General features: G+C 43.4%; 1 protein-coding gene and 3 non-coding genes across 4 annotated transcripts; all 4 read left to right on the top strand.

Annotated features, from left to right (window-relative positions):
* Positions 1-5,157: 5,157 nt before the first annotated feature.
* RPS3A (ribosomal protein S3A) lies at positions 5,158-12,017 on the top strand. Its single transcript, XM_072121467.1, has 6 exons — positions 5,158-5,315; positions 5,527-5,630; positions 6,820-7,007; positions 7,960-8,168; positions 11,138-11,247; positions 11,851-12,017. The coding sequence occupies exons 1-6, from the start codon at positions 5,254-5,256 to the stop codon at positions 11,967-11,969; spliced, it is 792 nt and encodes a 263-aa protein (XP_071977568.1). The 5' UTR covers positions 5,158-5,253; the 3' UTR covers positions 11,970-12,017.
* Positions 6,673-6,743, top strand: LOC140087627 (small nucleolar RNA SNORD73). The gene has a single exon (XR_011850018.1). It is a non-coding gene; the product is annotated as a small nucleolar RNA SNORD73 (small nucleolar RNA).
* LOC140087594 (small nucleolar RNA SNORD73) lies at positions 7,153-7,231 on the top strand. Its single transcript, XR_011850016.1, has one exon. It is a non-coding gene; the product is annotated as a small nucleolar RNA SNORD73 (small nucleolar RNA).
* LOC140087616 (small nucleolar RNA SNORD73) lies at positions 8,230-8,299 on the top strand. The gene has a single exon (XR_011850017.1). It is a non-coding gene; the product is annotated as a small nucleolar RNA SNORD73 (small nucleolar RNA).
* Positions 12,018-12,045: the final 28 nt, after the last annotated feature.

Here is a 12,045-nt window from a genome sequence, read left to right as displayed (position 1 = left end):
GCAGAATAGCCTATCCTTGATACAGGCTTCTGCTCGAACCAAGATGCAGGCCGACAAAAGACGCAGGTCTCCTCTGATCTTCTCTCCGGGTGATAAGGTGTGGCTGTACTTCAAGTATGTTCGGCTGGTTGCAGGCGCACCAGTGTGCCTCCCTGGGCCAGCATGCCGCTAATTGGTGTTGGCCACCTGGCAATCTAATAAATAGCCAGCCTCTTCCCTCATGCTCCGCCGGATCATTGTGCTTCCATGCCATTGTGAAAGCTGTATTCCATACCTACTGCGTTTAGACTGATTTCCCGTTGTGACATGCTGCAACAAGTCGAACCTGTTTTGCCGCAGGCTGTGGTGAAAACTTGGTACAGTGGGTCCACCAACCCTGAATCCTGACAATAAGTAGCACATTATATTCAGAGTACCACCACTTGTTCTTCATTTTTATGGGCTTGTTTTGTTAAAAAATATTAGTATTAAAATTATCTCTGGTGGGCAACATTTCCCATTTATCTTCAGTGCGCAACCAGATGCTCCTCAGTGCTCTTTCCGGAATTAATAAAAGATAGGTGATGCCACTGGCTCTCTACCCAAGCCAGAGGAGGGAGGAGAAGGGTATTAAGGCTTGTAAAGGGGCGTGCATAATTGTGATGTGACGGAGCCCAAGGGGCTCTGATGATGCCCACCAGAGCCGCTCAGGCTCCTTAGCATATTTTTTAAACTCATTTTTATTATCCAAACTAAGACATAAAAAAGAAAAAGAGAAGATGCACAACAACTGGTAGATTTTCTTTAAGACTCTTCTATTTGGTCTAGTTCACTGTGTCAAATTGTGGCACACTGACTTTTGCCTCAAAGTTATGCCCCCTTTTATGCTGCCATGCTCCTTTTGCCATAAGATATTTGGATTGCTGCAAAGTGATATTGCTAAAAGATCCATGGACAGCAAGAAATGAGCATGTGAAAGTGTGTACCCCTGCTTTGTACCACATTGCAACAAAATTGGTTGGGAAACAGAGGGTAGTCACTTAAAGAAAGATCCCTTTTTACCCAAATTAATGGTGATTGACACTGATAGAAAATATTTTTAACACGCAGTAGCAATACATAGAAAGTCTAAGGCAACCTGTGCACTACTTCTTCTAATCCATAGCAACATATTAAAGTGTTTAGGTGAAGTCCTTAAGACTTTAAGTGAAGTCAATGATTAACATATAGGAGGAATTATATCCAGCTTTTCTGAGCTGTTACCTCGGCATTCCTGGCTAAAACAACCTATTAATGGAAATGTACAGTGATCTTGCTGAGTTTACATATATTACATTGGCCACAAGCCACATATTGTCTCTTACTTCCTGCTTGTGAAATTCCTATTCTAACTGCTTGGACATTTTCTGGGAATAACTGTGGGATTTATATGGCATTCAGGTTTGTCCCAAATAAAAAAGATCCGGTTGGTCTCAAAGATTGTAAGCTCTTGCTTCAGGGCCCTCCAACCTATTGTTTCATCTGACAATGTTATTGTTCTGTATGTCTTATTTTGTTTTTATAGTGAATATGATGGCACTTATAAAGAACTTCAGGCCATTTAGTGTGTTTTACTTCAATGAAGCTGCTGGAGCAAAATTACAATATTTGTCATTTACCTCATTTGCTGTATGGACATTGTCACCTACCAGATAAGTGGGTGTGCATTTTTATCCCACCTCATAAAAAGATCATCAGGGAAAAAATATAGTGCAGTGAGTAAAGTTTTATTTGCATTAAACAGAAAACTTTTATGTGAGCTGACAGAATCCCCTAGCAATACACTTACATGCATTTTTTCACAAATTTCACTGAATTTGGATTTTTCCCCCTACTTTCCAGCACCAGGGTCTATTTATTTGCTGCCTGACCCGAAAATTGAAATGCCGCCCCCACCCCACATAAAAGCCTGCCCCTGATCTCCTACTATATTTGGCCGACCGAATATGAAGACAAACCTTGTTTAGTTTTTTTTATGACTTTTCCCAGTCATGGTTTATCACTGTTGAATTCACTGCCGGATGTCTTCATCTTCATGCAGCACATCACCACACTGTGTCCATAAAGTACCACAGTCACCTACAGTATAATGTCACCTGCATAACATTGTTCCTAAATAATATGTACCCCTCACAACACAACTGACAACTAACACAGGCAAATTAAAAAAATGCATATGCATCAAAATACAGTAACAATGCATCACTGTGTCCACTAACTAATATATGCACTCCTGTTTTAATTCATTTACATAAAACTCCCCAAATGATTTTATATACAGTGCCACCCTAACCTAATTTATATATGTATATACACTCACCGGCCACTTTATTAGGTACACCATGCTAGTAACGGATTGGACCCCCTTTTGCTTTCAGAACTGCCTCAATTCTTCGTGGCATAGATTCAACAAGGTGCTGGAAGCATTCCTCAGAGATTTTGGTCCATATTGACATGATGGCATCACACAGTTGCCGCAGATTTGTCGGCTGCACATCCATGATGCGAATCTCCCGTTCCACCACATCCCAAAGATGCTCTATTGGATTGAGATCTGGTGACTGTGGAGGCCATTTGAGTACAGTGACCTCATTGTCATGTTCAAGAAACCAGTCTGAGATGATTCCAGCTTTATGACATGGCGCATTATCCTGCTGAAAGTAGCCATCAGATGTTGGCTACATTGTGGTCATAAAGGGATGGACATGGTCAGCAACAATACTCAGGTAGGCTGTGGCGTTGCAACGATGCTCAATTGGTACCAAGGGGCCCAAAGAGTGCCAAGAAAATATTCCCCACACCATGACACCACCACCACCAGCCTGAACCATTGATACAAGGCAGGATGGATCCATGCTTTCATGTTGTTGACGCCAAATTCTGACCCTACCATCCGAATGTCGCAGCAGAAATCGAGACTCATCAGACCAGGCAACGTTTTTCCAATCTTCTACTGTCCAATTTCAATGAGCTTGTGCAAATTGTAGCCTCAGTTTCCTGTTCTTAGCTGAAAGGAGTGGCACCCGGTGTGGTCTTCTGCTGCTGTAGCCCATCTGCCTCAAAGTTCGACGTACTGTGCGTTCAGAGATGCTCTTCTGCCTACCTTGGTTGTAACGGGTGGCGATTAGAGTCACTGTTGCCTTTCTATCAGCTCGAACCAGTCGGCCCATTCTCCTCTGACCTCTGGCATCATCAAGGCATTTCCGCCCACAGAACTGCCGCTCACTGGATGTTTTTTCTTTTTCGGACCATTCTCTGTAAACCCTAGAGATGGTTGTGCGTGAAAATCCCAGTAGATCAGCAGTTTCTGAAATACTCAGACCAGCCCTTCTGGCACCAACAACCATGCCACGTTCAAAGGCACTCAAATCACCTTTCTTCCCCATACTGATGCTCGGTTTGAACTGCAGGAGTTTGACCATGTCTGCTTGCCTAAATGCACTGTGTTGCCGCCATGTGATTGGCTGATTAGAAATTAAGTGTTAACGAGCAGTTGGACAGGTGTACCTAATAAAGCGGCCGGTGAGTGTACATTGCTTGGTCCAATTACAGCAAAAAAAATTTGAAACACCAATTGTCACTGGGGCAAAAAATTTTTTTGTCTGGATCTACCATTATAAAATATACAGTTCCGACTTACATACAAATTCAACTTAAGAACAAACCTGCGGACCCTATCTTGTATGTAACCCGGGGACTGCCTGTACCTCCAATTTACAAATTTATATACAACCCTCTCATGATATAATGACAGAGATTGCCACCGCCTAATGTATTTATATAAAGCCCCCTCTATTTTTTTACTTTTATATAGCCGCCCTGAAATTTTTTTGGTAAAAACAAGGACAAAAGAAAGGAGAGCAGATCCTGCCAGAGGGGCACACACCAGCTTGCTAGGTTCACAATCCTTGTTCCTGGTGGTAGATTTCCTTTAAGGGGGTATTCCCAAGAAGACAAGATTCTTAAATATATTAAGGGTAATAAAATAACACATTCACAATTTAGGTGAAGAAATCCTTTTCTTTATTGGTTAAAATCCGACATAGCGATCAGAAATACAGGTACATTGTAATAGACGTGTTTCGGCATATAGCCTTAGCCATTAGTCGATCGCTAATATTATTATTATTAAATCACACAATTATATTGTAATGTAAATGCTTTGCAATACAGCTGTAATGGGCTTCTGAAACCTGTCTTTAGTGAAAATGAGGTCCCTGGTGACAGGTACCCTCTACATAAACAAATGAAAAGAGCTGTAATTATTCAGATACATGACAAATGTATTTTTAAAATCAACATTCCAGAGGCCATTGGAATTGGCTTCCTGGTGACAGGTTCCCTTTAAAGGAAAACTACCACTTAAAAGTGGTGGTTCTAACCCAAAGGCTGGTGCCACACGTGGCGCTTTTGTCTGCGTTTGCGCATGTGGCGCCAGCCAAAGATACATGGCACCAGCTCAGGGTGAGCTAGTGCCGGAGCGTATTCATTAATGCAAGAAACCCCCAATTGCGGTTTTATACCTTATATAACCACACGCACAGTCGCGCGCATGGTGCGTCGTGCCGTCATCTGGTACGCCGAAATGGGTTGTAATATAAGGTATAAAATGGGGAATCTGGGGTTTCTTGCATTAATGCAAATATGATCTGGCACCAGCTCTCCCTGAGCTGGTGTCATGTATCTGTGGGTTAGAACTGCCACTTTTAAGTGGTAGGTTTCCTTTAAAGAGCAAAAGAAGCGACACATCCACTATATCAGGCGCACGATCTTCGTGAATGGCAGCAGAGAGCATTATCATTGGACACTCCGTACTTCGTGAACTCCTATGGCCGGGTAAGTAAATGTGCCCCAAGGTCTCCCTCTCCTCTATGGAAGGCTTGATCTAGTTACACACTAAGCAGAATCTGTTAATGAAATATATTAAAAAAATGTTTACGACATTGCCTCACACACAATATAAAAATTTATCTCAAATGAGGGTTACACTTTGTGCAGTAATCGGCCCATACATGAATGAGTAACACCCTGTCTCACACAAGCCTTCTACAACTACCAGCAGCACACAGGCTCCAGCATTGCTCTCGCCTTCCCGTCCCTGCAGTGACTCGCGCCGCCGCTAGAGGTCCCCGTCCTTCTGGAGGACACACGGCGGCCTCGTCTCGCTGGTCTTCTCTCGCTCTGAAATCTCGCGTGTGCGGCCTGTGCTTCCTCTTTCTCTCCCAGCTCAGCAAGATGGCAGTCGGCAAGAACAAGCGGCTGACCAAAGGCGGAAAAAAGGGCGCCAAGAAGAAGATGTAAGTAGTAATATGGCCTGGGCTGTGCGGGGAGACATGCAGGGCAGCGGCCGGGGCGGTGAGGAGGGGGTGAGAGGACAGGATGGCGTGGCTGTGAGGCGGATTGTGCTTCTCCCGGCTCCATGGTCCGCTGTGCTGTGTGTGGCGGAGGCTGCAGAGGCCTCTGTGTATAGCCCGGGCAGCATGTCACATGTGTCCTGTCTGTTCGCAGTGTGGACCCTTTCTCCAAGAAGGACTGGTACGATGTCAAGGCCCCGGCAATGTTCAACATCCGCAACCTCGGGAAGACTCTCGTAACACGGACACAGGGGACAAGTAAGTGACCAGACACCTACCTGGTGTGGCATGTGCTGGGGGCTGGTGTGGTGCCCACATGTAGTGAGGAATCTGCTGCCACAGACAGCAATAAACTGTGATTTTGTGCAAGACTTTGCTGCAACTTTTACTCCAGTGACAGATGAGCCCAATGCCCTGTATGTGTACAGTGTGTATACAGTGTACAGCAGGGTCAGTACGGGGATAGTATTAGTACTTTGTCCATCCTGGATCTTATACCTGTTATTCCATGTTGCAAAACTTACATTTACATTCACTTTAACACTTCCTTGTAGACATCTTCAAGAGGTTTGATTCTAAGCGTGACTCTTGTACCTTGTGACATGTTTATGTGTAGGGGTGAGTGTGTAGTTCATAGTGTTCAGCATACAAGTAGTTTGCTCTATACTTGTGGGACATCAGTTTCTCACCATTTTATGTACTTGGGTGTTGGGAGTCCTTATGGTTCTGGGGTGCAATTTCAAATTACAAAAATACATTAGTATTTTATTTTCTGACATATATAGGTTCTCTACCTTTGTCCTGTCCTTGGCAGTGTCAGTAGTTACACTACTGCATGAGACAACCTGTGCAGCGGCCCTGTATCCTCATCATAGGGAGTCCCATTGCACCTTAGTCTGACTTGGTTTTGGCACATGAGACAGCCCCTTTAATAGCCTACCTGTCATAAATGTCTTCCTAGGTTTGGGGTTTATATATTTGGACACCAATCTAGTGCTGGAAATACAATACATTTTGAAGCGTCATAAATATGGACTTTAGTTGAGCATTCTGCATGTTGGGATGGCAGAAAGTGATTTTCTTCCTGCCTAATCCACTGCACCCGTGGGAGTTTTTTTTTTTTTTTAAATGAGCTTGGGACTTGCATTAAAATGTTTGCTGTAGTGGATCATCTGTGTAGGTGCAGGCACTTTCTATTGACAAATTTATAATGCTGGTGTCTATAGCTCCACGTGTGCCAAGTTGCGGTGTCCTTGTTGTATTGGTGTCATAATATTTATGCCTCGTACATTTGTATTAAAAGGGAAAATGTCAAAATGTTTTGGTCCCAGATAACTTCTCTGATTAGCACCTTGAAATTGTTCTGACTTTCCCATTTCTCTCAATAAATTTAATTTTGAGAAGTCTCAGTAAATGCTCAGTATTTCCTATCTTCTGCTCCTAACAGAAATTGCCTCTGATGGACTTAAGGGTCGTGTGTTCGAGGTTAGCCTGGCTGATCTGCAGAACGATGAAGTTGCCTTCCGTAAATTCAAGCTGATCACAGAAGATGTCCAGGGCAAGAACTGCCTTACCAACTTCCATGGCATGGATCTGACCCGTGACAAGATGTGCTCCATGGTCAAGAAATGGCAGGTATGCATGGGCCTACCAATATATTTGCCATCTCTCTGGAAGTGTTGTTGCATCAGAGCTAGACTGGAAGTACCCGGTAATATGGTTACTTTGTGGCTCTGCATTAAATTTTTAATATGTAGATGGAAGTATTAGATTTCAAGGGAACAAATGATGACAAAATGTTTCGGTCCCAAATGATGGCCAATGATTACAATCATTACCCATGAGATCGTTCTGACGTTCCCTGCTGCATAACTATAGTTGTCTTTCTATTCTCATTCAAAACCTTGTAGGTACCAAAGCTTGTTGAGGAGCTTTGTCGGTTTTACTTGTAGAACTATTGGATATTTATGAAGATACTAACTTAAAGGGTATTTCTGTAAATATGAAAACTGCCCGGTGGTAGGAAAGAACTTGCCCCACTCCAGCATTGGTGCAGTACCCCTGGTTTTGGGCCTTGTGTAAACGGAAGTTCTGGGGTGTGAGTTGATCGGGCCCGATTCATCCATAGACTGGCCGCCTCGGACCTGGTATGTTCCATTTTCCAGGGGACTTTGCCTACTGTGTTGGTTCCTGGTTTCCAAAAGCCTTGTATTGTATGAAGCAGGTCCTGGGGTGCCCAGAGCTTCTCTTAGTGTGCAGGACCCAAAACCACCTCTGGAGTGTGGTGGCACATGAGGGGGATTCCAATACTTGATTTCTGTGAATAACGCACAACCCTGATGATCAGCACTCCTACAGTAACAAGAACTCATCATAGTCCCTGAAGTTTAAAGGGGGCAGTGCCATTCACATTCTAGTTTTCAGCTTAAACAGTAGGCCTGAGCTGGTGGTGTAATACCCAGCAGCAGATTGTTGGGCCAGTGCCTTGCCTGTTTCTTTTAGTGGACTTGAATACCTAATGTGACTGAGACTCCTTGTCCATATCTAGTTGTTTAATGATTGCTGATGCTGAGCTCTGTTCACTTAGACCATGATTGAAGCACATGTCGATGTGAAGACTACAGATGGCTACCTTCTCCGTCTTTTCTGTGTTGGATTCACAAAAAAACGCAACAATCAGATCAGAAAGACTTCCTATGCCCAGCACCAACAAGTGCGTCAGATTCGTAAGAAGATGATGGAAATCATGACCAGGGAAGTCCAGACCAATGACTTGAAGGAAGTTGTTAACAAATTGTAAGTTTCTCCTCTGCCTTTAGTTATAATTTTTACTGTAACTTTAATGGATTCTTGTGGGAAACAATGATGACAATTTGTTTCGGTCCCAAATGATGTCTATGATTACCATTTTGAGATCTTCTGAGTTTCCCACTTGAGTTCCATGCACAGTTCCTCTGAATTTTTGTCTGATGCAGTTTTATCTAGTATATCTTTCAACCCCCTTGTATATAATGCTTACCTGCAGACTGTGATACTGATTACTTTTTAACCCATCTTTGCCAGCCCTTGCGCCTCTGACTCCAAATTCAAACTTTAATCACAATGATTAAAGGAAACCTACCACTTGAAGTGGTAGGTGTAAGATGGAAATACCGAGCACCAGCTCGGGGTGAGCTGGTGCCGGTGCTTACTTTCATTAGTGTCCTAAACCGCTGTATCGCGGTTTAAACACTTTTTTATTCTTTACAGCCGAAGAAGCTTCGGCACACCATGTGTGCGACCGTGCGCACAGCTCCCTGGCATTTCCTATGTAGGCGCATGGTGCGCCGAAGCAGCTTCAGCTATAAAGTTTAAAAAGTGTTTAATCCGCGATACAGCGGTTTAGGACATTAATGAAAGTAAGCACCGTCAGCAGCTCACCCTGAGCTTGTGCTCGGTAAATGTATCTTACATAGCGAAAAAACAAAAAAAATGTGTACGTGCGGCTCACCCTTTCGTAGGTCTCGATAGATCCCGGCACCGAGGAGTAAAATCGGCCATGTGAATCCAGCACACCCGGAGTGCAATCGCAATGTCTGCTGGGACCGCAGATGTAGCATAGAGTCGTAGTGAAAGTAGATCGCAGCACTTCCGTAAAATCAATATCTTTATTCCAAATGAATTAAAAACATAGTGGGGTTGGCAGGTTAACGCCGACGCGTTTTGGGCAGCTTGTGCCCTTGACATGAATCTTACACCACCTACGTCAAGTGGTAGGTTTCCTTTAAGGAACAATGGAGCATGTGCCTGACTGCTTTGTACAGTGTCTAGAAGGCTGGTGGGAACAGCTTAATGGATAATTAACAAGTGTACTTTTGCCTGCAATAGACTTTGGGGCTTAAAGGGAACCAGACAGCAGAATTTGGCCTAATCCCTTCCAATATGTTGTCATGCATATTATCACCTTCAAGATCATGTTTCTCTTATAGCAGTCTGATGGCAACATCCTGAAAATGTGAGACTGTTCCCCCTAACTGTACTTCAGGAGCTTTCGTAAGATGTCCCTGGATGTAGAGCTTTAAAGTCTGGTGCATGATGGAGAGCATGACCTCCGTGCTAAACTCAATCTCACTTTATACATCCAATCTCACTTCCTAGTTAATTTTCTGGAAGATGCCACCACTCTGAGCTCTGCAAGAAACATCTGGAAGGTTTAAACATGCTTGAGAGCATAAGTGGCTGATTAGGTCAGTTTCTGCTAACAGGTTTGGGTCAACCTTTGTGGTCAAGATTGGTTAGTTGGCGCACAGTGTTTCTGGCAGTGGTGACAATTGCAGGCCTATGAAGGGGTTTGTTTGTTCTATGGTCTGTTGTAGCTTGTAGTCTTGGGGGCCAGAAATGTATCTGCACAGCTCCACAATAGTAAATGTGTATCTTTTTTCCCGAGAGCAGGTCCGCAACAAAGCAATGCAGACACCGACACTTTATGTAAATGTTCCCCAAGAAGCTTTTTCCCATTCAAGAGTTTCAGTAGAAATTAATGTCATGGGTCAAGCCCCTCCCTGCAGATGCTGGTACAAAAACACAACACAAGCAGAGTGTGAACGCTTCCCTAAATTCAAGTCTTGTGAACTAGATTGCTAGTCTTCGTGAAATAGTCACTGATGATTTATTTCATTAATGTTTAAAGGATGCTCCCACCGTGGTTCCATTCTTCCTTATTAGTACTACCCTTTTCCAGAACTTGTTAGAACTTTTAAAGGGCACCTACCACCACAAATCTACCTATAAAGGTAGATCGGGTGGTAGGTGAATCAATGGGACGTGAGGAGAGCCCTTTTAAGGGCTAATCCTCACGTCCCCGCACTGTTTTATAAACTTTTATTACCCTAATATGTTAATTTACTTATGCGGCTACTGGGGCGTGGAGTAGCCGCATCTGAGGTTACACGAGGCGGCTACTCCACGCCCCGGTAGGCACATTACCCCTCCTACTCACCATGTTCGGCGCGCAGCTGCTCGTAGCTGCGCGCCCTCGTCCGCCGATCCTGCTGTTCTGCGCATGCGCAGACGGCAGGATCGGCGGACGAGGGCGCGCAGCTACGAGCAGCTGCGCGCCGAACATGGTGAGTAGGAGGGGTAATGTGGCTACCGGGGCGTGGAGTAGCCGCCTCGTGTAACCTCAGATGCGGCTACTCCACGCCCCGGTAGCCGCATAAGTAAATTAACATATTAGGGTAATAAAAGTTTATAAAACAGTGCGGGGACGTGAGGATTAGCCCTTAAAAGGGCTCTCCTCACGTCCCATTGATTCACCTACCACCCGATCTACCTTTATAGGTAGATTTGTGGTGGTAGGTGCCCTTTAAGTATGTGAAACCTATCTTGGTTCTATTTGCTGCCATCAGTAGCATCGATTGATTGTAGCAGTGTGTTCAACATCGAGTGTTGAAATTTGCTTGTCTGATTTATTTACTTTTTCCAGCAAGATATTTATGGAAAAACATAGTATTCCAATAGATGGGTAATCCTGCTGGAACCTGTGGGTACATTGGTACAGCACCTACTTTAGATTCACAGTACAGATACAGCATTAAATCTGTTACTTTAAGATTCCCAACATGTGCATCAGTCTTGCAGTTGGAATTCCATGAATTGGGTACATTCGTCCTTCCCCAGGTAGTGAGAGTGGCTACTTAGGCTTGCATTATGTTTAGCTTTGGGAGATATTTTGTGTAATTGGTTTTATTTAAATTTTTCTGACTTTTTTTTCTTTTCCTTTTTAGGATTCCAGACAGTATAGGCAAAGACATTGAAAAGGCCTGCCAGTCTATCTACCCTCTTCATGATGTCTATGTGCGTAAAGTCAAGATGTTGAAAAAGCCTAAATTTGAGCGTAAGTTGTCCACAGCTGAACCTTTTCTGTTAACATTTTCACTGAACCACAATACAACTTGTCGATTTGTCAAGTAACTATACACTATATAACCTATATAAGGTAGAAGACCAAATCTTGATGATTTGTAAAGCACTACAGAATTTGGCACTATATAAATAAAGATTATAATATTTCCTGCTCTCCTCATATTGGCTTTAAAAGGGTTGTTCTAACATAGTAAGTTATAATTCTGCTTGTCAGTTTAGTGGGAGGCAGGAGGAGAAACTAAAATTTGTGGAGGGGGGAAAAAAGGAATAACGAGAACCTATTTCCACACGCAGATGTGTTCAAATCTTTATAGGTCTCTGTAATGTCAATCTCCCTGTTGCTTTTGAACTCTAACAAGAGCAGATTCCCTCTACTTGTCACAAAAAGGATAAATGAATTGCAATTATGTGATTGTATTGTGCAGAATTTAGTGATTGGGGGAGGTTAGATGATCAACATTTTTGTGGTTTACTGGATATAATCTCTAATATATAAAATTGGTGGCTAAAACTTTTTTATGCATTTTTAATGTTATGAAATGGTTAATGGATTTATTCTCAATTTTTTTTGCAGTGGGCAAACTTATGGAGCTCCATGGGGAAGGTGGCAGTGGAAAGCCATCCGGTGATGAAACAGGCACCAAAGTTGACCGTGCTGATGGATATGAGCCTCCCGTACAGGAGTCTGTCTGAGATGCTTGATCAGAAGTAGCCTGAAAACAATAAACAAACTGTTCTATATGTTGTGTGATGGGTTTTTTCTATTCTA

Source organism: Engystomops pustulosus, chromosome 1 (assembly GCF_040894005.1).
Source record: "Engystomops pustulosus chromosome 1, aEngPut4.maternal, whole genome shotgun sequence".
Lineage (NCBI taxonomy): Eukaryota > Metazoa > Chordata > Amphibia > Anura > Leptodactylidae > Engystomops > Engystomops pustulosus.
This window is presented reverse-complemented; position numbering and strand designations above follow the sequence as displayed.

What these genes read in the sequence shown, in the direction of transcription:
- RPS3A (XM_072121467.1), top strand. Translation starts at nt 5,254, where the DNA reads ATGGCAGTCGGCAAGAACAAGCGGCTGACCAAAGGCGGAAAAAAGGGC. An exon ending in CCATGGTCAAGAAATGGCAG is followed by an intron (nt 7,008 to 7,959) that starts GTATGCATGGGC and finishes CTGTTCACTTAG; the next exon opens with ACCATGATTGAAGCACATGT. An exon ending in AAGGAAGTTGTTAACAAATT is followed by an intron (nt 8,169 to 11,137) that starts GTAAGTTTCTCC and finishes TTTCCTTTTTAG; the next exon opens with GATTCCAGACAGTATAGGCA.